This window comes from Macrobrachium rosenbergii, chromosome 31, assembly GCF_040412425.1.
Source record: "Macrobrachium rosenbergii isolate ZJJX-2024 chromosome 31, ASM4041242v1, whole genome shotgun sequence".
In the NCBI taxonomy this organism is placed as follows: Eukaryota; Metazoa; Arthropoda; class Malacostraca; order Decapoda; family Palaemonidae; genus Macrobrachium; species Macrobrachium rosenbergii.
In genome coordinates, this window is record NC_089771.1 from 6513772 (window position 1) to 6537612 (window position 23841).

The window sequence follows — 23841 nt, forward strand, 5'->3', positions numbered from 1 at the left end:
TGTATTGAGAATTCTTTCCACTTAATATCAGATCCCTAATATATATATATATATATATATATATATATATATATATATATATATATATATATATATATATATATATATATATATATATATATATATACTGTATACTAATATGAAGATAGTATATATTTCAATACAGTTTAAAGGTGGTATTTATTATAGGTCATGTTTGTAAGACTTATTTATATAAAGGTTTGAATATAGACTCTGAAAAACCTTTTATACTGCTCTTGTGAGTAAACCCACAGGAAAGCGTTACCATCAGTATCCGCAAAAGCCTTTGATTGTCAGTTAAAGTCTTATGTACTTAACATAAAGGGTAGCTTTAAACACGTAGAGGGTGTCCTCCTTCTCCCTTCCAGAGAGAGAGAGAGAGAGAGAGAGAGAGAGAGAGAGAGAGAGAGAGAGAGAGACAGGACCGATCTGAGCAGGGCGGCAAACCACAATCCTTCCCAGAGCGGCGTCAGCCACTGAGAGAAGTGGACGCACTTTGATTCTCGTCCTGGGAACGTGGAAGAAGTTTTACTCTTCGATTGACAACTTTCATTGTGTGTGTTTTTATTTTTATCTCGTCGAAAATTCACAATACTCGCCGCACTTTCCGAGCGGAAATGAAGATTATGGACCACTTGGTGCAACTTTTAACAGGATACGGAGGAAGGAAAACTTTTTATTGAGAAATGGATTTGGTACTTGCAATCCTCTCTGCACGAGGAAAAAAAGTGTGGAAGGGGATGGGAAAGTTACCAAAGGAAATCTGACTAAAACATTCATCTTGAAACGTTAATTGGTTGATTCTACCCGCTTATTTTTGCAGATCAAAAATAATATTTCCATGAACAGAGGCTACTCTTTTAATTCCAAAACTTATGAATATACTAGTTCTACTTCGTAAATGACATTAGCGTTACGATAGTTTCTTTTGAGAAGGTCCGGGAAATAGTACTTCGTGAGTTTTTTGTTGATTCGCAAATACTTGACCGAAGCCTTTTGCGAAATCGATTCCTTTCGTTGAACAGCTCGTCTCTGTGAGTTTTGAATGGGGGCTAACATTAATTCATTCATATTGTTATAAAGTAAACTTACGGAAAGACAATGACTGATTAACGTCTTGAAGATTTTGACAGTCCAAATATTTTGACCCAAGTTGGAGAAGTGATATCAAGGTCTGGATTTGAGTTCTCTCACTGAAAATCAGTCGTTTCACTGGTGTTTATTTTTTCGTCGCGTATTCGTTACGGAGATTATTTGTTCTTGATGCAAACCTTTACGTCATGCGAAAGTACATTTCACGAATACCCGAATCGTCACGAAACTCCGCTACTGAAGATATTCATTCCGCGAAAAGAAAAGAAATTATAGGAATTATATATAAATATATATATATATATATATATATATATGTATATATATATATATATATATATATATATATATATATATATATATATATATATATATATATATATATATATATATATCCGTGTCTATATAGTGCGTGTCCGCAGTGGTTATCCAAAACTAGAGTCAGTTAAATTGCATTTTGTGAAGTGATTAGAAAAATAACCAGAGACTTTCAGCAACCCCTGATATATATATCTGAATGTAACTCTACTCGAAAGGCGTCACAAGGAACCCATTGTAAACGCATTAACTGAGAGAACGCCCCAAAAAAAAAAAAAAAAACCTAGCTCCTATTGTTTTTGTCCCTTTGTATTTGATGAATCGTCGACATTATATGTATACTACGTGCAATGTATACTACGTGCCCCAAAATATTAGGAAAATTTTCTCCTTCCGATGGTTTGTGAGCTAGTTTTCGTATTACAGAGAAGCTTGATGGAGACTGGGGCTGTGAAGTTTAAAAAAATTTGATATTTGTCATTAAATAATATATATATATATATATATATATATATATATATATATATATATATATACATATATATATATAAGTATTTATATATATGATTTCGCTTCATGAATGTTGAGAGCCTTTCTTTCCAACGCATCTTTCACACCGTCTCCTGTTCCCCGAAGTAGTTCTGAATACTACACTCTTTCCGCCAGACTGTCCACTTTCACTCTTCCTACAAGACTGAGGCATCTCGAAGCTCTCTGGTCTATCCCCTGATTTTTCAATCTTGCAGTTCCTACTCTGTAAAATCTCTGCCTAGTAATTTTTCTCCACAGCTTCAATTATTTTTCTTTCATTTGCAATGAGCTTTTTTGTATCATCTGATCTAAGCCCAAAGCTATTTATGTTTATCTAACTACAGTATTGTGAAGATGATACAATTGTCGTTTAGAATGGTCTTAGCCCAGTCTTGGGCATCCTCTCTGCCCTCGCGCTCCCGTTAAGACCATTTCTGGTTTTTAGCCCAAACTACGGGGCAGTTTTTAACATCCCAATTGTCGAAACTTTCCTTCTCAATTCTCTCTCATATTACCTACTTTTGTGGCGTTGAATGATTCCGTAGCATGAATCATCAAACTAATGGAAAAAGAACTTCTCAGTTCTACATTCCAAGATGAATGAAGTTCTTATTGATGGTACGCCTTTATTATTTAAAAGACCTCGGGCATGAAGTACTTGATCAGGGAATTAGAAAATCTGTATTGACTGAAATATTTGTGGAATTTCTAGTACACTGAATATTATTTCTTATTGATAGTACGCCTTTATTATTTAAGTTCTCTAGCTTGGAATACTTGCGCAGGGAATTAGAGAATTTATAATTTAAATATTTGTGGAATTTCTAGTACATTGAATATTATTTGGCTTTCGTCGTCAGAATTCCACTTCTGATTTAAATCTGTTGTGTCATTTTTTCATACAGTTAACAGCCGTTTAATATTAACTGCCACATTTAATTATGATTGAGTACTTGCTAACAGCTAAAGGTTTGGAACGAAAAAGGAATAAAAGACGTACGCTGTTGACAAGTGTTTTCGTATTCAGTATATATTTACTTTTTTATGAACAACAAATCTTAACTTTAGTGGGTGTGCCACACCACAGAAAAATATACCTTAAGCACCCAACTGCAAACTTCTCGCATACATATAAATAGGTTGAATACAAGTCATCGACATATTGGTAGTTGTAACCAGAGCTTCATGTGATTCTCCAGCATTTGCCACAGGTTCAAGTTTCCTACCTGTGTGTGACATATATGCAATAAGCTGCTGACGCGTTTGTGACATGTTTTACTGTAGTGTGGAGGCACTCAGAGTCTCAAGCTGTGAACTATCTATTCCTTCTGAAATCTTATCATGACCCGAGAATTGTCGCAGTCCTTTATTCTTTTTTTTTTTTCCGAACACGTTCCTGCTTTACACGGCTATAAGTCAGTATAATAACTCTGGAATATACAGGTATTTTATTCATTATAATCATAGAACTACCTGAGTGCATTGAATTTCAAGAGCTTTTTGTGAACCAGAGATGCTGGGCATTAGTGTCTGGACAGATAATGCGAAAGTTGTAGGATATCTAAACATCAGTGAACATTAATTCTTAAAAAAATATAGATTCTTGTTTCTCTGTCACATGATAAAATTTGGGCCCATGCATTAGGACGTTAGCTTTATCCATTTCCAGTTTGGAAAAAAGTACATTGATTTGACTTCAGTTTGCCTCAGTGGTTTATACATGTTTATTTTTGATTGGTTTTTATGTATATGCGTTCCAATATGAATGTTACAATGCATTTCTAACGACATACCCAGTGTATTTCACATTATTATTATTATTATATTATTATTATTATCATTATTATTATTATTATTATTATTAAAAAAAAAAAACCTTCTCGTCTTTGGAATTTGAACCACTGACTTGTGAGGGCCAATATTTTGTGCCTGAGTGCATTTATTATTATTATCATTATCATTATTATTATTATTATTATTATTATTATTATTATTATTATTATTATTATTAATGGCAGTTACTTTGTTATTAACTGTGTCATCGTTGTTAAGGCGTTTTTGCGTAGAGCACGACTCCGTTCCCCCTGCAGTTTCTTTGAATTTTGCGACTGATATGAAAATATTTACACAAAGACTTACGAAAGGAAGCACTTCTTAAACAATTTTTACGTAAAAAAAAAACCAGCCGAAACTGAGAGTCTGAACCCCCACATAAACTCTACGAAGCAAGTGGCTGCAAAACAATAGTAACAACAAGTGAAGGGAATTAACGAATAATTGCTAACCAAACGGAAGTGAGTTGTCAGCTAAAAGTTTCCCACCCTACATGTGTTCACCATAAACTTTCTTCTTTAGAAAAGTTTGTCTTCAGTACGACGTTTGCTCGCATGGAAAAATAAGACGTAGCATTGCGAAGCTTTTCACGCTGGGAGGACACTCTGTCAAGTTAGGTGGTGCGTAAGAGTTAGTGTCAGCCGAGGAAAAGTTACAAAGGAAATATGTAAAAAAAAAAAAAAAATGAGGCAAAAATTGCCAGGGACCAAATGAGCAGCACAGTGAGAGCGGCGTTAATGCTGGCGTGGTGGGTTATCACGTGTGTACAAGAAATAAAGAAACGTGTTGTCAAGAAACTCGGCTTTACATTGCATATATTTGCCGTCAGGATGGATCCAGGGAAAATCTTTCAGATCATCACGAACAGCACCTTGCTCGGTAAGTTCTACTGGAGACCCATTCAACTTTTTATATATCTAGTTGTTTGATATAGTTGATCATTTTTTGTTCAGTAAAGAATTGAACGACGATCTTCTTTGTGATGTAACACAACTGACCAGAAGTTTCTGCGGTTGTTCCTTCAGGCAGATGCAGTATGATATATATATATATATATATATATATATATATATATATATATATATATATATATATATATATATATATATATATATATATGTGTGTGTGTGTGTGTGTGTGTTAGAATCTACTGGTCACTTTTTACCAGATACATATGTACTTTTAATAGCCAAAATGCCCTCTTAACTTCTCGAATTCTTCGCGCTTTTTTGGATACACTTATCACTGCAAAGCCTTAAGATCCGAGTGCAAGAAATATGAAGAAATTATGATGTCCGGTAGTGGGAAACGAACCCGGGTCGCGTAATCACAATTAAGTCATGTTCGTGCGGCCGTGGGGTATGAGAGATGGCTCTAATTATGCCTTAGGTAACGACAACTGACCAAGGGGGGTTACGCTTCAGTGATCAGAAAAGGTTTTGGTTGGTGAATATGCTCAAAATATCATCAAAGTAAGGTTTTAAGGTAAACTTAGATTGTCCATTTAAAACATATAAATCACTAAAGTATCAGGAGAGGAAATATTCACAGGAGCTATCAATAGAGCTCCACAGCACTATCCAAAATTACTGTACTAAAATCACAATCGATAAGGAAGAGTACCACACAATTGCAAGCGCTATAATTAAGCCTTCTTAGGCTAACACACTTCACAAATATGGGAGGAATCCTAAGATAGTACAAGATGTGGTACAGCAAGGAAGACAAGGTTCACACTAGGGATCCGGTATCTTGACCAGATATGGCACCTACAGTTTGCAGGAAGAGGGCACCGCTGACCTACAGGTAATTTCACACAACAGGTACTCACAACATGGATCCGCAAAGCAGGGGATGTTGTAATGTACAAAGGAATTTTGAGTGACAATTAACTTGGGGTAAGTCAGCAAATAACAAACACTGATCTTTGGCACTGGTAATAATAACTCACGGCATGTTAACACTTATAATCACGGCAAACGTAAGACTAACACTGGTATTCCAACACTGATAAATCAAATACCACAGTCAAAATCACAAAATTTTTGAGGGAGAATTCGAAGGGACATGGATATGAGAACAGGAGAACAGGTGGAAAATTCAGGTAAAGGGTAAAATGGTGAGGTCTGACAAACATCTTCCAATCACATTACCTTATTCCGTGGACAAGACTTGAGGAGATCAGAGCCAGTTTCCCATAGCAAGAGCATCAATGGAAGCTGCTTTGAGTAAAGTCCCCCTTCAAAGAGGAATTGGTTGAAGTGGAAGGGTGCTGCTGGACTACAGAGTCATCAGCACTCAAAGGGCAAAGTGGTTAGTTAGGACCACCTTCAGAGTGACAGCATCAGAGAGACATCTAGTGGGTACTCAATTGGAATCTCTATCCAAACAGGCATCTTGTGTCGTAAGATACACTAGTAAAGGATGTCCCATTGGAACTCGTAGTTATACTGCAAATGGCGCTGACGGTGGTCGTGTTTTGACAGTTCCTTCTTAATGGTGTCATCTATTGTCCTCTTCTCAGGGCACGCTGATAATCCCAGCAGGTATCTGGAAAGGTCATTGAGAGCTGGCCAATGAAAGGTTCGAGGGAAAGTGGGGGACAATAATGAGATAATTAGATTTGAGAGGCGAGGCTAAGTTGGAGGAGATGCAAGTGTGGGCCAGGTCAAGGAGGCGACCCGCAATGGCATGGCAGGTAACTGATCAGAGGGGGAATTTCCTCAGATGGCTCTCGTGGCAAATTGGCTGGGGACTGTTTAATAATATTGGAACGGTGTGAAATCTCAAAGGGTTCTCTTTAATGTGCAAAAGGCCACTAACTTTCCCCTTGAGCGAGGATTATTAGGTTGGGCCAGGTGTTAATTACTTTGGGTACGGTCATGAATTTACCTCCTCATTTGACACCTGGGTTGTCATTATTGGAAAGGGCAAGGCATGGGAAAAACGTTAAATGAACTTCACTAAAACATCTAGTACTTCTTTTACTTTACATCGTGTTATATTGAAATATGCAAAGAGTCAAAAGTACATTTGTAACACCTCCCCAATAAAGGAAGACGTTACACACCCCTTTTGGGCGTGAACGTTTAGAGGCTTTTTTCGGATTGATAGACATGACTCCCTCTCATCTAATACATCTCAAATATAAAATCATGTCTTCTTGCAAAATTTACTCAAAGGCAACGTGGCCTAGTTGTAATTAAGGAACTCAGGTACTGGACATCATAATTTCTTCATATTTCTTTCATTGGATCTCAAGGCTTTGTAGTGACAAGCGTATCCAAAAAAGTGCAAGAATTCGAGAGGTTAAGAGAGTATTGTGTCTATTACAATTATATATATATATATATATATATATATATATATATATATATATATATATATATATATATATATATATATATATATACAGTATATATATATATATATATATATATATATATATATACAGTATATATATATATATATTATATATGAAGTTAAATGAAATGCTGATGGCTATTTTAATAAGATATGACCCAAGAAAGCTCATCAAATTCAGGACAAATGACCAGCCACGGTTTGTTGATACATGACAAAAAACAGACCAAATTCACTGCATGGAGATGAAATCAATCAAATGAAACTTACACAGTTTTTGCTGAGTCTCAACGTTCCTGTGAATAGAACTTACAATACAGCCAGGAAAAGTCACAATAATTCCTTGAAGAAGAAACTTGAATGAATTACTCAGCCTCATCTGTTTTGGACTAAACTGGCATCATCTATCTTCGGGTCAGGCTCGTCTTACATTCCACCAATTCTAACAGATGATGGTAAATTTGCCACTGGCCCTAGGGAAAAGGCTGAACTGCTTCATCGAGCTTTTGAGGCTAAACAATCTGCTGAGGATGTCCCTCTCCCTGATACTTGTCATACTGAACCTATTCTTACAAAATTTGCATTTTGCTCCAGGGATGGTAAGAAAATTCTGGATAATAGTATTGTCTCCCAAGATAAGCAGATTCTATAGATTTTTATGTCGACATAGTATCTTTGTAAATGAGCGCAAGCTTAGCAATACAGTGCCTGTTCCAAAGAGCGTCATATCTACAGACTGCAGTAACTGGCCAATTTCTATTCTCCCTTTGCTCTCAAAAGTTACTGAAAAACTTATTTTTTAGCCAGCGTATAAGTATGTAGACTCTAAAGGATTGTTAGCTGATAGTACATATGCACATAGGAAGCATTTAGGTACCTGTGGTGCTCCTTTCGACTTGACTTACCATTTGCAAGTGAACCTTGATAAGGGTTTTGAGTGCAAAGTAATTCAAATAGATTTTAGTGCTGCTTTCGATTTAGTAAATCACAAGACACTTATTTATAAACTTCAGAATCTTGGAATGGGTGGATATCTTTTAGGATTACTTCAAAATTTCCTTACAGGTAGGCAGCAGTGAGTTGCTGTGGCTGGGATCTTTAGTGAACCAAGACCTATTTTGTCTGGAGTTCCACAGGGTAGTATTTATGGTCCACTGTTGTTTTTAGTGCATACAAGTGATATGGCTGTTAGCCTGGGAAACAAGATTGTTCAGTATGACAATGATACAATACTTGTTGGCGTAACAAAGTCTCCACTTATGAGAAATGAAGCTGCCCTAAGCCTCAGTTGGGGCACGGACCGGATCAGTGAGTGGTGTAGTCGGTGGGGTATGTGGATGAGCTTCAGTAAAACAAAAACACTAATGGTTAGCAGATCTCGTACAGGTTTCCCACCCCATACTTTCCTTAGGGAAACTTTGCTGATTGAGTCTGAAGCTTTAACTATTATAGGTGTAACTTTTAGACTCACATCTAACTTTTGAGAAACATCTAATGACATCCACAGCAGAGAACAGAATGCTAGTGATGGAAGCACAAATTACCTAAAACAGGTTGCGCTGATTTTATCACTGTTGTAAATATATGAGTCCTCATGAACAATTCCTAACTTTCTTGCAGCATTTACTGAGACGCATCTAATGAACGTCTCAGTAAATGTTGCAAGAAAGTTAGGAATTGTTCGTGAGGACTCATATATTCACAACAGTGATAAAATCAAACCTGTTTTAGGTAATTTGTGCTTCCATTACTAGCATACTGTTCTCTGCTGTGGATGTCTGCCTCTGCCAGAGATTTGTCTCTTTCAGATAGAGTGGTTCGTGGTGGTAGGTTTCTGTTTGGACCATCGACGGATGGTCTCTTGTCTGTCGCTTTTTCAAAAGTTGTATTTCAACAGAGATCTTTCACATTCACAATTCATCCCTGATCCCGTTTACCTGTCGAAAGCAACGAGGTTCGCTGAACAGCAGCACCAATATGTAGTAAATGCTCCTTGCTGTTGAACTTCTCAGTACCAGAGGCCCTTTAATCTCACATCACTGGACTGTGGAACAGCCTCTCAGAGGATGTTGTGTAATGGGAGCTTTAGCAGTTCAGCCGAAGATGCAATGCATTACTACCCTAATATTATTCTTCTTGCATTTTAATACACTTTTATTTACTTATTAATTTATTATTTTTTCTTTTATAAATAAGTGGGATCTCTTCCTTATGTAGTTCAATCCTCTTACTTCTTCCTGATGAACACCATATTCTTTGGGAGCTTGAATTTCAAGTCAATGGACCCTTTGGTGGGCTTGTTCCATACGAATAGGTTTCATCTTCTGAACAATATATATATACATATATATATATAATATATATATATATATATATATATATATATATATATATATATATATATATATATATATATATATATTTATATATACTGAGCTTTCTCCAGTAATAAAGTGCATTTAACAAGATGAGAGGGGGTGGAACCATTCAAGAGAGCCAAGAACATGCCAGTGATGGGGAGGAGGAGGTGGAGGAGGAGGAGAGAGGGGAGTCAGCGGATCAGACGGGTGGTTGAGGTGAGGAGGGATATGGGTGAGGTGGGACTTGGGGGGAGGAGGGGATGCCAAGGAATAGAAATAGAGAGAGAAAGTTGAATCAAGCGGCCGACCCTGCTATACAGTGGGACTAGTGAGGTCGGAAAAAGAAGAGGAAGGTCTTTTTTGATATTTTCTACTATTATTCTCAAAATTATTACTGTCATTACTATTAATATGAATACTGTTTTTTCTAATTCTTCAGCAGTTGTGTTGTTATTGATGGTTAACATTTTTATCATGCTATCTCGTGTATCTAAATTAGATTGTTTGTATTGTATTGCCTCCACTTTGCATACTCCATGTATATGACCCTGAGCTGAAATAAAAGATATTATTATTATTATCATTATTACAAAACCAAGTTTAAGTGAATAAATATAACACGAGAGCTTTCGACCTTCACTAAGGTCCTCTTCAGCTGTACTAAACAAAAAAATGACAAAGTTAACAAAGAAATAAAAAGCAAAAATACAAAGTTTTTTAAAAGAACAACTGAAATGGAAACTATGATTCTGGGAGACTTCTTTTAGTAAAATCTTTTCTCGAAGCCATCTTCTTGTTGTTGCATAAGCAACTGAGTCGTTAGCTGGCCGAAGGAACAATTTTCTCCAGAACATCTAATTGTAGATTGGCTATCAGGCATCCTAACCGGTCTGTGAAAATGTCTTCGGAGCCGAAGGCCTTGTTTCCTTGGAAAGCATCCAACTCTGAGATGAGTGCCCCCTCCACTATTCTCCTTTGATCGGTAATAAGCGTCTCGCCTTGTCAAAAGAAATTTGATGATCCGAATCAAGAGAGTAGTTGGCGACGGCGCTGTTACTGGCACCGGTCCTGCGTGCATTTTTATGCTCGGCTAATCTGACTGATCAGTGTCTTCCACTCTTCCAACTTGGGCACAATCTTCACGGGGGATTTTGTAGACACCTGAATTTCATAGAGAATTCTTGACCGAACTTTTGCAGAGATTCTGTTTTAATGAGTTGTTATAGGTGAAAATTAAATTAATTTTCTGTTGATCAAAAATCGTGCTTTTAACAGTACTACTTCTTTGGAGTAGGGCAATTTTTAAAAAATTTTGAAGTTCCCTTTGTTTTTGTTACTATTGTTGTAGAATGACCTTTTAGCGATAGACAAGGCTAAGGAAATGTAATGTTTTGGATATCCTCACTGGCTAAATGTATGATATATGTGATTAGTCTCTCTCTAAAAACTGGGGGTCACTAATTCTATGAGCCCGAAGGAACAATCATGAAATTACACTTTTCTTAGCAAAGGTCGAGTGATTAGAAAAGTGATGTTTGTAACTCTCTGAGGGAGTGGGTTTCCTATTTACATTCAGTGTGTATTGATTAGCTGGTCGGTGTATTTCGACATCAAGAAACGATAAAACGCCATTATTTTCCAGTTCAGCACCAAATTCAGTACACGGGGAAAGGTTATTGAGTGTTGCGAAGAACGAATGAAAACATCCATTATTGTGGGGGAACATTGCAAAAACGTATTCAATGTCTTGAATCCATAAAATGGGACATAAGTTGAGGGGAATTCCCCTAAATTTACAACCTACTTTTTTGTGGCTATACATTGTCTATCCTGTGCAGAAAAAAAGTTATTTTAACATCTTCAAAATCTTTCCTAAATCCATCTTCCTAAATTGAACTTCTGTGTGCTATAACTACAAGAAAGTTTAAAAGAGGGTTTTTTCTCACTAAATGTCTTTTCCCCTTGAAAGCAGGTAACGCTGAAAGCAATTTTTATTTTTGTGCTAAGAGAAAAATTCATAGGATGAGGTTGCTTGACCCATCCCCGGCCGCGTGGATCTTTGGGTAGCCTCTGCGTCTGTTAAATAACAAGAGCCAACATTGCTTAACTAAGCTGATCAAACGACTTCGTGCTTCAGTACTCATTTTATCCATCCGATTTTAATACTTCCATATATTATTCTTTAATCATCTCGTGGACTCTAATACACTTCATCTTAGGAAAAAATTGCCCTCCAGGAGAATTAATGTTATATCATAAGTTTGTCTACCTTATGCATATTGGGTTATGTAGGCATGAAAGTGAATTAAGTGACTTTATCCACATGAGTATCAAGAGGAGTAGTCTTGTTGAATTCAGATTCTGCACTTGTAACGAAAATTAAGTCAATCCGCTTACTCCCTGAACATACACACATACATATATACATATAAACACACACACATGTATATATATATATATATATATATAAATATATATATATATATAAATATATATATATATATATATATATATATATATATATATATATATATATATATATATATATATATATATATATATATATATATATATATATATATATATATATATATATATATATATATGAAGGGACAGGAAGAGAAAAGGGGAGGAGTTTGTGTTGACGGTCCGACGTGTAGTTCTACTTTTTCATTCGAACATTTACCCTTAGAACAGTCGTGGGTGAACTGACGGGTATCACTGTGGTGACTGTCCCTTTATCCAGGTATTACGGTGATGGCTGTCCCTTTTCTCCAGGTATTACTGTGGTATCCATCCTTTTTATCCAGGTATTGCTGTCTTGACTGGCCTCGAGTACATGAAAGGAGGTATGATAAACCCATAGAGTTTATTTACCACTTAAGTTACAACGGGAAGGGGAAGGAGGAAGGGGGAGGGGGATGGAGGAAGGGGAAGGGAAAAGGGGTATGGGTTTGAAATCTACTCTATTATCTAAGTTGGGTCAAAAGATGGCCACGTGCCAAATTTCGTCTAGATCAGTCAAGCAGTTCGGATTTCTACAGAGCACAAACATACAAATAAACATACAAGCATCCACATATGTAACTTAGTTTCTACTAAAGTCATTGGCAATGTTCACAGATACTATCTTTTCCTGAAGTCTTTGAACCAGTCTATGCTTCAGTAAAATGGAAAAATTACTCACGTTTCTTTCCAATTACTTATTCTAGTCAACTAACTGTTTCATTGCTCATCAGTGACGTCTTCAGGACTAAATTGTTTTTTGTTTTCTGAGATTAAGCCAACCTTGTGCTGGCACAGGCTCTTTCTCCTAGAGCAGCTCATCTGTGAAAAGAAAAGAAATGTGCTTTTCTGGTGGTTAATTAATGAAGATAAAAGGAGACCGGCAGGGTTTCAACCTCTTTGAACCTTATGGTACCCATCACTGGGAGAGAAAGATTGATAGTAGTGAGTCCCAGCATGGTGGGAGAGGTCTGAGAGGGAAACTTAGTGAGTCTGGGTCTGAGGGAAAGTTGGACTGTGTTGATCAGAACACACACACACACACACACACACACACACACACACTAAAAAAAAACCTCTCATCTGTAAAAATGAGGCGTCTTTGGTGTACCACTTACCATCTTCCCTGAGGGTGGCGTGCTTCACGTTTGTCCTTCTCAGAGAGCAGTGGATGGTGATGGTGTTTGGTTGGCTCTATGGCTAATGTCTGCCCCTGAAAGGGAGATTATAAAGTTGAGCGTGAGGGTGTCTGTTGTTGTTGTGTTCATGTATCTCCCCCATGGGCAGCTCTTCAAGATCTTTACCTGGGAGTTGGGTGGGACATCAGGAAGATCCTATGTGTCCCTATATTTTCCAAGATGTATATAGTGATCTGTGACAGTTAAGGACAACCTTCCTACCAGCAGCTTGGTGTGATTTGGCTGCTGATTTAATTGCTGGTATCAGTGCCACATTTTCTTTGGGTTTGGTCTCTTTAAGTGCGAGGATTGCCACTTTGGAGTTGATGTGTACTGTCGTGTGCCCTTCTTTTCGGGTAGAGTCTGCCAAGGCTTTGAAGATTGCCATTAGCTTAAGCCGTTGGATGGAAGCACTGTTGGACAGCCCCCTGCTTCCTTTGAAGTTTTGTGTGACCACTGTTGCTGCCGTTACTGGTGTTCGTGGGTAAACTGATCCCTCAGTGTACCTGTGTTTTCAGCTGCTGTGCTCCTGATTGCTTCTTCTGCTGCAGTCCTCATTTGTGGTGCTGTTCGTAGTGCCTTGTTTGCAGGTTGCAATGTAAAGTTATACTGGACAGGGTCTGCGACCCAGGATGCTGGTTCTCGGTAACCCTCGGGTGGGATGTTCTTTGTCATGCTTTTGGTCTTGAGTATACTGCTAGTTTGCATTTTAGGAGGGTTTAGTTCCTCCTGCAGGCTTATGCATGCTTGTATTTTGTTCTTTACTGGTCCATCCCTGTCACTTTGATGGTTTTGTACAGTATAGCAGCATTTTTTTGGCATACCTGCGGGTGAGAGATTGTAGCTGTCTCCACTCTCAGGAGACATATTCTCATCCACATTGAGTCGTCCAGCATTAGTCTCATGGTGTTGTTCTGGATGACCTCTACCCACTGCTGCTGATCCTTCCTGAGACTTGTCAAGACTGGTGCTGCAGATTCTACTTGTGAGCAGATGATGAGATGATATGTGGCTCCTTCTTGCAAAGTAATGATCCTCTTTAAAGCATTGCATCCCATTCTTGTTTTGACCTTGAGGAGCTGCATCTCTTTCTTGGAAGATAGTGTATGTGGAATGCAGACTCCCATGTATTTTTAGCTGTCCACCCATTCTATGGTGTTTCCTTTCAGCAGAGGACTGGGTTGATTGTGACCATGGCTTTTGTATTGTTGGTACTGATTTTAAGTCCCAGTTCTGTGCATTTTTCTGCTATTCGCTGTAAGGCTCCTGGCATTTTGTGGAGTGGTCTTTGAGGGGTTGTGCTGACAATGCAGTAGATCTAGGCAGGATAGTTTTCCATCAGGACATTGAAGAGGAAGGGGCTTAGAATACCTCCCTAGGGAGTGCCGTTTTTGAGAGGGTAGTATTCCAAAGTTTTGCCTTGGAACACTACCATGGCTTTTCTACATTGCATATAGCTTTTTGTTCATGCAAATAGATAACCTTTGATCCCAATTTGGACTAGGGAGGAGAGGATGGATGCAGAATTTGCCAACTCATGACTTTCAAGGTCTAGAAAGAGTACTATGGAGCTCCTGCTATTTGCGGCACGTAAAACATCCGTGAGTCACTCATAGGTGCCAACCCCTTCCTTATACTGTAGGCGCACAGCCTAGGGTGTAAGGGACCTGCCTTCCATACGAGCCTGTTTAGGATCATTCTTTTGGCTACTTTCTCCATGCAGTTGATGAGAGAAATTACAAACTGACATACAAGGTATTTATTACTACTTGTGGAATTTGTGGCTATGCCTAAAATTTTAAACGTAGTAGCTTTCATACCTCAACCAAAATATGTTTTGCCGTTTATATAATACTAAGCCATTGTGTGAACCATATGGGAAATTTAAAACCTATACGAAAATCAAGAATTGACAGTCATTTGTGAAATTACCAGGAAAACAAACTTTTTCTCTCAACAATAGGAACTTCTTGTCAAAGAAATTGTATCATCTCCTATCTGTAGGGTCTTTCTCTATCTCTATCTATTTTTTCCCGGTAATTGAATCGTCCATAGCTTTTTCTCCACCAATTTTAGAATTGTTCATTATATTTTTTCGTTAAATCTGATGTAGTGAGGTTATCTCACTGGCTACCCCTGCCTGTTTAATTATATCAACATTTTCCCATTTGGTTCATTTCAAACTGTTTCTGACTTAGTTCAGATTTCTAATCGTACGTACAGAGCATTAAGTGAGTGGCATAAATTTAGAGGCTTTTTTCGTCGTCTCGAGTATCTAAGCTTTATGTTGGATTTATTCGTCTCTGGATGCATTATTGCTGCTAGATTTGGAGTGGTTCATCCGTAGTCCCCTTTTTCAATAGGATCAATCAACAAATCCAGAGTGACCGCTTCTTTTGATTCCTCCCTCCATTTCTGTGGGCATTTTTCGATCACCGTTCCCAGGAGGCCAACCTCTTGCAGACATTTTACCCTCTGAAGATCAGGAGCCCTCGGACCGAACTCCTCAGAGGCCGTTCCTTTCCCTTGACAACCAAACTCATTCATTCTCTTCCTGGCTGGTTCTCCCAACTCGTAGCCTTTCTTCCTTAAAGAGGAGGAGGATCCGCAGCTTCCTTTATGATCTTCCTCTCCTTACTTTCCTGGGTAACTGGTTAGGTAAGGATATCTGTTATCATTATCAAGTACTTGAACCAGACAACGGACCTTGCTTGTTCAACTCTCACAGGGCTGGTCAAAGGTTGCACGATCCAGAAGTTGAGGATAGAGGGACATTAACATTTTAGAATTCTCGTTTTAATCATACTGAGACGACGAGTAATTTGGATTCATTAGAATTCATATTAAAAGCATAAATCGTGATTAAATTTTAACAGACCCAAATACAAGTGGAGATTAAGTGGCTGATTCAGAACTTGAATATCCTGCTGATGATGAGCAATGCACGAGATGTTTCAAGCAGCTCAGATAAATACTGTATGAATGTGCTTAGGTAAACTCTTTGTCCATAGAAAGTTTCCACATAAGTATTCCATCTCCATCCAAAGAGTTGCGTATACGAAACCCCCAATCGAACCTATCATAAACTTTATTAAAGCCTCCCCGAGGAAGACCCTCGTTCTACAAGATAAGCCTAATACTATTGCTGTTTCCAAAACTTTTGGATGCGCGTTGGGAATGAAAATATATAAGGATAGTGAGGGATAAGATGCTACGGAGATTTTGGAGGGATTTGAGAGAGAGGAGGGAATAAATTATGAATGGTCGTAATGCAACTGCAGAGGAGTTAAGAAATAGGAGCGAGAAACGACAGCCAGGCGGTTAGGTGACATAGTGGGCAGCGGGTCCCATAGTTAACATAGTTAACATAGTTAACATAGTTAACATAGTTAACAGAAAAGAAACCGATCCCTAACGGAGAGAAAATGTACGAAGGAAAAGTAATGGCGTATAAAAATGGGCAGATAGGAAATACATGTTACTTTTAAGGATACCACCACGAAATAAATAGGCAAGCGTAGGAGAAAGTAGTATTAGTTGAAAATAGGCAGAGAGTTCAACCCACCACCCATGAAGAGAGTATCTCAGTTAAACCGTCCTATGCAAAACCATCAATATCTGGAACCTGTAACTAAAATTTTTCATTTATTCTATATATATATATATATATATATATATATATATATATATATATATATATATATATATATATATATATATATATATATATATATATATATATATATATATATATATATATATGATGATTATCACTTTTGTATGCGATTCATTTATCACACATTACCACAGGTGAAAAATAAGGTCCTACACCCCGTTTCTTATTTTTCACCTGTGGTAATGTGTGATATATATACAGTATATATATATGTATGCAGTATATTCATTTATGGGCGTTTATCAAATGCGTGTTTCGTTCATAATTTTCACAGAATCTTTTCCATTTTGTAAAAGGGTCTTTTTACATTCTAGATTTTATGCAAACGTTTTAAACGTTTAAAAGCAAAAGGAGAAAGACCCTTTATAGAGAAAAATCCTCATCCTAAATCCTTAGATTCTGATCTATATTATTTACTGCTTACTGGTCCACTTCTAAAAGATTTTATGCATCAGCTTCGTAAAAAAGAAGACTAAAAAAAAAAAAAAAAAAATGGAAATTTCGCAAACAATATTAAATTTGCCTTCTCATTCATATTTCCTCTCAGAACAGAACCCTGAGAATAAAAAATCCTGATTTTCTTTTCTTTTCATTTGCAAGGGTGGGAATGCAAAAGATGAATAGTGCAGAAAAATCTAATTGTGGGATAGCCACGAACATTAGTGAACTATTTCGTTTTCATTAAAGATGTTAAAAGAGATATCAATATTTGTATTAAACTTTTGTTGCTCTTGTGATTTTTTAAAAATTCATATAGGTCAACTAAAGTAATTGCCTATTTTTTGCTTCAGATATTAATAGATCTGTTTCTCACTGCCGTTGTAATTGCCAAGATTGTATTGTAACTATTCCGTATGTTGACCCTTGATATTAATAAATTTTTATTTCAAAACACTAATGTAATTGTTAACATTACCTAACAAAACTGACCCTTGATATTAATCAAATTTTATTTCAAACCACTGATGTAATTGTTAAAATTACCTTAACAAAACTGACCCTTGATATTAATCAATTTTTATTTCAAACCACTGATGTAATTGTTAAAATGACCTTAACAAAACTGACCCTTGATATTAATCAATTTTTATTTCAAACCACTGATGTAATTGTTAAAATTACAAACCACTTAACAAAACTGGCCCCTTGATATTAATCAATTTTTATTTCAAACCACTGATGTAATTGTTAAAATGACCTTAACAAAACTGACCCTTGATATTAATCAATTTTTATTTCAAACCACTGAAGTAATTGTTAAAATTAGCTTAACAAAACTGATCGCTTCCATTCCAATGTAAATTTGTAAATTTGTTACCATTAAATGATATGATCAGGATTTTTATGAACTTAATAGTCTGTGCAGTTAACAATTATGTCTTAGCAATGTTTTTTACTAATTATTAGTATTAAGATATTTGTGACTGAAAAAAATTTCTCAACCAACAACTCCTGTTATGTGTATTTTCCATGGCTTCCCTATTGAATCAGTTCGTGTCATTTTTAATTATTAATAATTTATTTTATTGTCACTAACATTGAGATTATATTGTTTGTATCTGAATCACACCCTTTCGGAAAACTTAAACGTGCTGTATTTTTCATTGCATGCAGTTCAGGCCATTTTCTAAGTTATGACAAGATCTAAAGGCTACTGGACGCGAACTGGAAGTGTTATTGCGTCTCTTTCGAGAACTGCAGCCCCTCAGTTACGATCTCGAGAGCTGGAAACCACACGGTAGAGAGCGACTCACGTCCTCCTCCTATCGTTATTGCTGCTTTAGGAATCGTTTCGTGAACCTCCTGGAACTAATAATGTACGGTTAGGCAATAACGAAGGAAGGAATGACGTTACGAGCCATGACCGGCTACGTGGGCACTCCGAAGTAGGGAAAGATGGCGCTCGTAAGACTCTTTCCTAGGGAATCTTTCCGACATAACGAGAGAGAGAGAGAGAGAGAGAGAGAGAGAGAGAGAGAGAGTGAGAGTGAGAGAGGAAGGTACTAATTACCATGCTCAAATTCCGCCATGGGATCTCCATTAATCTAGGTCTTTAAGGCAATGAGCAGCTCTCTCTCTCTCTCTCTCTCTCTCTTGGAGAATCATTCTCACAAGCAGTAATAACATCAGGGCTACTCTCCTCATCTCCTCGAGTAGGACTTCAAAGGCTCAGCTGCTGGTCTGTGGCCAGAACATTCATTTTCCCCTTCAATGATTGCGTCTTTCTGGATGGCTGGCGATAGGCTCTGGCGGGACCTCCGTGACTTCTCTGGAAGACCTACCTCCCTTCCAAGTCAATTTCAGCCCCTTTAGTTAATGCCTCCCCTTCCGGCATACACGCGAAACCTCTTTGAGTGACAGGAGCTACGAAGGAACGAATCGACAGCGGGGATGAAGATGGGATTTCTCTTCATTGGTTGCTCTTGGTGCAAAGTGGATGAACTTTTTTTGCAAGGGGTTGGGACGGGTAAATCAAAACAATTTACAGCGTTGCTTGTACAATCTATTATGTGTGTGTCTGTAAATTTTACCCTAATAGCGTTTTCAGCGTCTAGTTTTTTATTTTAGGAAAACAATGGATCAAGTAATGACCGCCGTATGAATAAATTGAGATAATGTAGAGTAATGGAAGAGAAAGCATTTGCCTAAAATTCTTTAGTTTGGGCATAGTCAATTGAAAAAAACTAACTATGTATGTATATATATATATATATATATATATATATATATATATATATATATATATATATATATATATATAATATTTGTGGTTTTAATGGATTTTGCCTAAATTATAGAAATCTAGGCAAATTTTTAGCCTCCCATGTAAATAAATAAATATAAAAATAAATAAATAAATATATATATATATATATATATATATATATATATAATATATATATATATACCATATATATACCCCAAAGCCAAATCATAAGTATATATATATATATATATATATAAATAAAAAAGCACGTTATAAAGATATATATAATATATATATATATATATATATATATATATATATATATATATATATATATATATATATATATATATACATACATACATACATACATACTCCCTTTCCTCACCATTTCAAACAAAATGTGGTATATATTAGGTAGCTTTATGTGTGTTTTATTATATGCATTTTATACGGGCGATTTCAGCAGAATTAATTTGAGAAATGAGTGAGGACGCACTACAGGCGAGAACAGAATCAATCACATTTTATATTCCGATGACTTAATACTACTTAGTCCTTCAGCAGAAGCCCTTCAAAAATAGATCGACGCGCGCATGCTGTGCTTTGAAGAACACGACCTAATGGTTAATGCTGAAAAGACCAAAGTATTGACAGCTAAACCGAAAAGTTTCATTAACTATGGAGATCCGGAGTTGGAAGTTGTCCAATCTTTCAAATACTTGGGTATGCATATCAACTGTGAGCTTAAGGACGATGAGCGTATCACATCATCACACTGCGGTCAGTGTATTAGAGGCAATCTGATGTTCCGGAGTTTTTATGTGTGACAATAATGCTCAAGTACACCTGTTAAATCATCATGCACCTCGCTCTATGGAGAGTAGAAAGGGTACTCTGAACAAACCTAGTATCTGTTAGAATAATTCAGCGATACGTTTTATGAGTATTGACAGGTTCTGTGGTATTTCTGGACATTTTGTTCGGCTGGGTATGCCTACATTTCAAGAACTTTTAAGGAAAATTACACTTAGTTTGTTCTTTCCTCCAAGTAAGACAAATAAAAGTCTTCTTAAAGCAATTTTTGATTGTACTTTTTATTTAGAGGCTCAACAACACTTTCAAAATGGAGCAATCTCAGTTTTTATTTAGCCATAAAAATAAACAATTAGATATCTAGTTTATAATGATTTTATACTGTGTAATTTACTAAGATTTAAAAAGAAAGGTTTTTAATAAATGCGAATTTATACACACTATGCACAAAAATTTAGTTAATTTTTGTGCATCTCACCTTATAACCATTCTTACAAGACGTATACAGTGCATACCGTTTATCTTCTTTCATTTACACTTCTTTTCCATAAAGGGGAGTTGGCTCAACAACTTATTCCTAAATTTCCTCCTCCAGTTTCCTTGTACTTGTTTCTCTCCAAATACCTTTACAGATCTGTTGACGTCTTGACAGGTCTCATTTGTGTTTCACTCTAGTTATTCTGGTTACAGATCTGTTGACGTCTTGACAGGTCTCATTTATGTTTCACTCTAGTTATTCTGGTAACAGATCTGTTGACGTCTTGACAGGTCTCATTTGTGTTTCACTTTATTCTGGTTACAGATCTGTTGACGTCTTGACAGGTCTCATTTATGTTTCACTCTAGTTATTCTGGTTACAGATCTGTTGACGTCTTGACAGGTCTCATTTATGTTTCACTCTAGTTATTCTGGTTACAGATCTGTTGACGTCTTGACAGGTCTCATTTATGTTTCACTCTAGTTATTCTGGTTACAGATCTGTTGACGTCTTGACAGGTCTCATTTATGTTTCACTCTAGTTATTCTGGTTACAGATCTGTTGACGTCTTGACAGGTCTCATTTATGTTTCACTCTAGTTATTCTGGTTACAGATCTGTTGACGTCTTGACAGGTCTCATTTATGTTTCACTCTAGTTATTCTGGTTCTGCTATTTGCATCCTCTCGTTAAATATAATGTGTAAAGCTCTTTATCTTATGAAGAAACACATCTTGAAGTAAAATTAAGAGTTGTTAGAGCATATTTTTACTATAATGAAAAAAAAAAACTGTTAATAAAAAAATTGCTGATATCTTGATGTAGCATCATCATAGAGGCTAAAGATCAAACAGAGACCTATTTTCCTTGCACTGTACATTGTCTCCCACAGCTCTCATATATGAGGTACGCTCACCCTCTAGGAGGTTAGATTACCTCCTTGCTCATCCTTTCCAGCAAGTATTGGCAGCCCCCATCCTTGTGAACATTCTTGCTAGGAGCCTATAACGCCACCTAAGACAGCGACTGATTGAAGGGGCTTAGGATCAAAGCTATGGAGATTACTCGTTAATTCCTCATCTTACTCTTCTTTTCTTTCCTCCAACTCCTCCTCCTCCTCCTTCTCCTACTCCACCTCCTCCTCCTCTTCCCTTCCTCCTACTCCACCTCCGAAATACTGACCTTCTCTTTCCTTCCCTGCCTGTACTACGAAAGTGTCAGGTGACGAATGGAAATGGCGGTGGGGAACAAATGGAGCTGGACGAGTTAATTTTATGTCCTAGAATCTAACACTACCTGGTTATGTTTTTGCTCTGAGTTTACTTGGTATATTAGATATAAAAGCATGACTTTATTCACTTTGGTACCCTAACTTCTTCAGAGCTTGAGATCCTATTGTTAACCCTTCATGAGTCAGAGAGAACCCTAACCATTCTTTAATTTTACATGGAAACTAATTCAACACCACCAGTTGCCTTACCATTCTAACATTACGGCCTCTCTTACTATACACTTGGTCAGACTCTGTTCTGACACCTTTGGCAATTTCCAAGGTCAGAACAGAACTTTTGGAAGAGACACTCTGACCTTGGAAATTGCCAAAGGTGTCAGAACAGAACTTTGGAAGAGACACTTTGACCTTGCCAAAGGTGTCAAACAGAACTTTTGGAAGAGACACTCTGACCTTGGAAATTGCCAAAGGTGTCAGAACAGAACTTTTGGAAGAGACACTCTGACCTTGGAAATTGCCAAAGGTGTCAGAACAGAACTTTTGGAAGAGACACTCTGACCTTGGAAATTGCCAAAGGTGTCAGAACAGAGTCTTGACCAGGTGTATAGTAAGAGAGACCGTAATGTTAGAATGCTATAGAAGCTGGTAGTGTTGAATTAGTTTCCATGTTAAATTAAAGAATGGTTAGGGTTCTCTCTCACTCATGAAGGGTTAACAATAGGACCCGAAGTTCTGAAGAAGTTAGGGTACCAAAGTGAATAAAGTCATGCGTTTATAAACTCAAAGCAAAAACATAACCAGATAGTGTTAGATTCTAGGACATAAAATATGAAACTATTTCTGGGACACTGTCACCAGTTAACATCCCATCATGTAAACTCAAGCTCAGCATCCACGTCGTATAGTGAAGGGACAAGATCTTTTGCGAAGGACAGATTCTCTCTCAGATTTACTTGGGGGACACGATTCCAGTCTGGCTGTCAGTGTTCACACAGGTTTATTTAGCACTGATGTTAGACGATGAAGTGGCTGGTGAGATCCACAGTTATATAGTAAAAATATATACTACTATGTACGTTAGCACTGATGAGGAACACCTTTCAAGTGTTCGAAAGTCTTTGTTTATTTATTTTACATAGTAATATATTTACTATATAATTGTGGATTTTTATTACACACACTGTACGTTTTATTAATTCAGAGAACACTCTCAACAGGTATTCAATTTCAAGGGAACGGACCTTAATTCACCGCGCGAAACTCGGAGGAAGAAATTAGGAACCAACAACTGTAAAAATCTTAGAACAAGAGACGCCCATTATAATATCACTATCTTCTTTTCCATATCCACGGCACTGTCTTCAGTCGTCATTATTCTGCTATGCTGAAGAAAATTGGTATTGATTCCTACTCTGTCAACTCTAGCCATCCTTACGCATTATAGCTCTCATCATAGGTTTCCTAAACAATTTTTATGACAGCCCTGGCCTGTTGTCGATTTGAGAGAGTTGCTTTTTATACATTTACAAAACCATTTTACTCGTTGATAGAATACTTTTTGTCTTTTGCGATATTTATGCTGACCCCGTCACAAACCTTATGAACACCTTAACGCTTATTTCAAAAGAATATTCGCTTTTTTGTTCACTAACTCAGACCTGACCTGCTAAACTCCAGTAAGGACACAACACCTCGATGCTGCAGGAAACTTTTCAACCTCGTTTTCACCGAAA

At 37.0% G+C, this 23841-nt stretch overlaps 1 protein-coding gene across 1 annotated transcript in view; it reads left to right on the forward strand.

The window, feature by feature from the left end:
• The first annotated feature begins 3922 nt into the window (after positions 1-3922).
• The window catches only part of LOC136855266 (putative neural-cadherin 2), an 81409-nt gene continuing 61490 nt past the window's right edge, over positions 3923-23841 (forward strand). Inside the window, exon 1 of the mRNA XM_067132165.1 lies at positions 3923-4674. Coding sequence (XP_066988266.1) covers positions 4506-4674 — 169 coding nt within the window. The 5' untranslated portion in view covers positions 3923-4505. The remainder of the gene's footprint in view (positions 4675-23841) is intronic.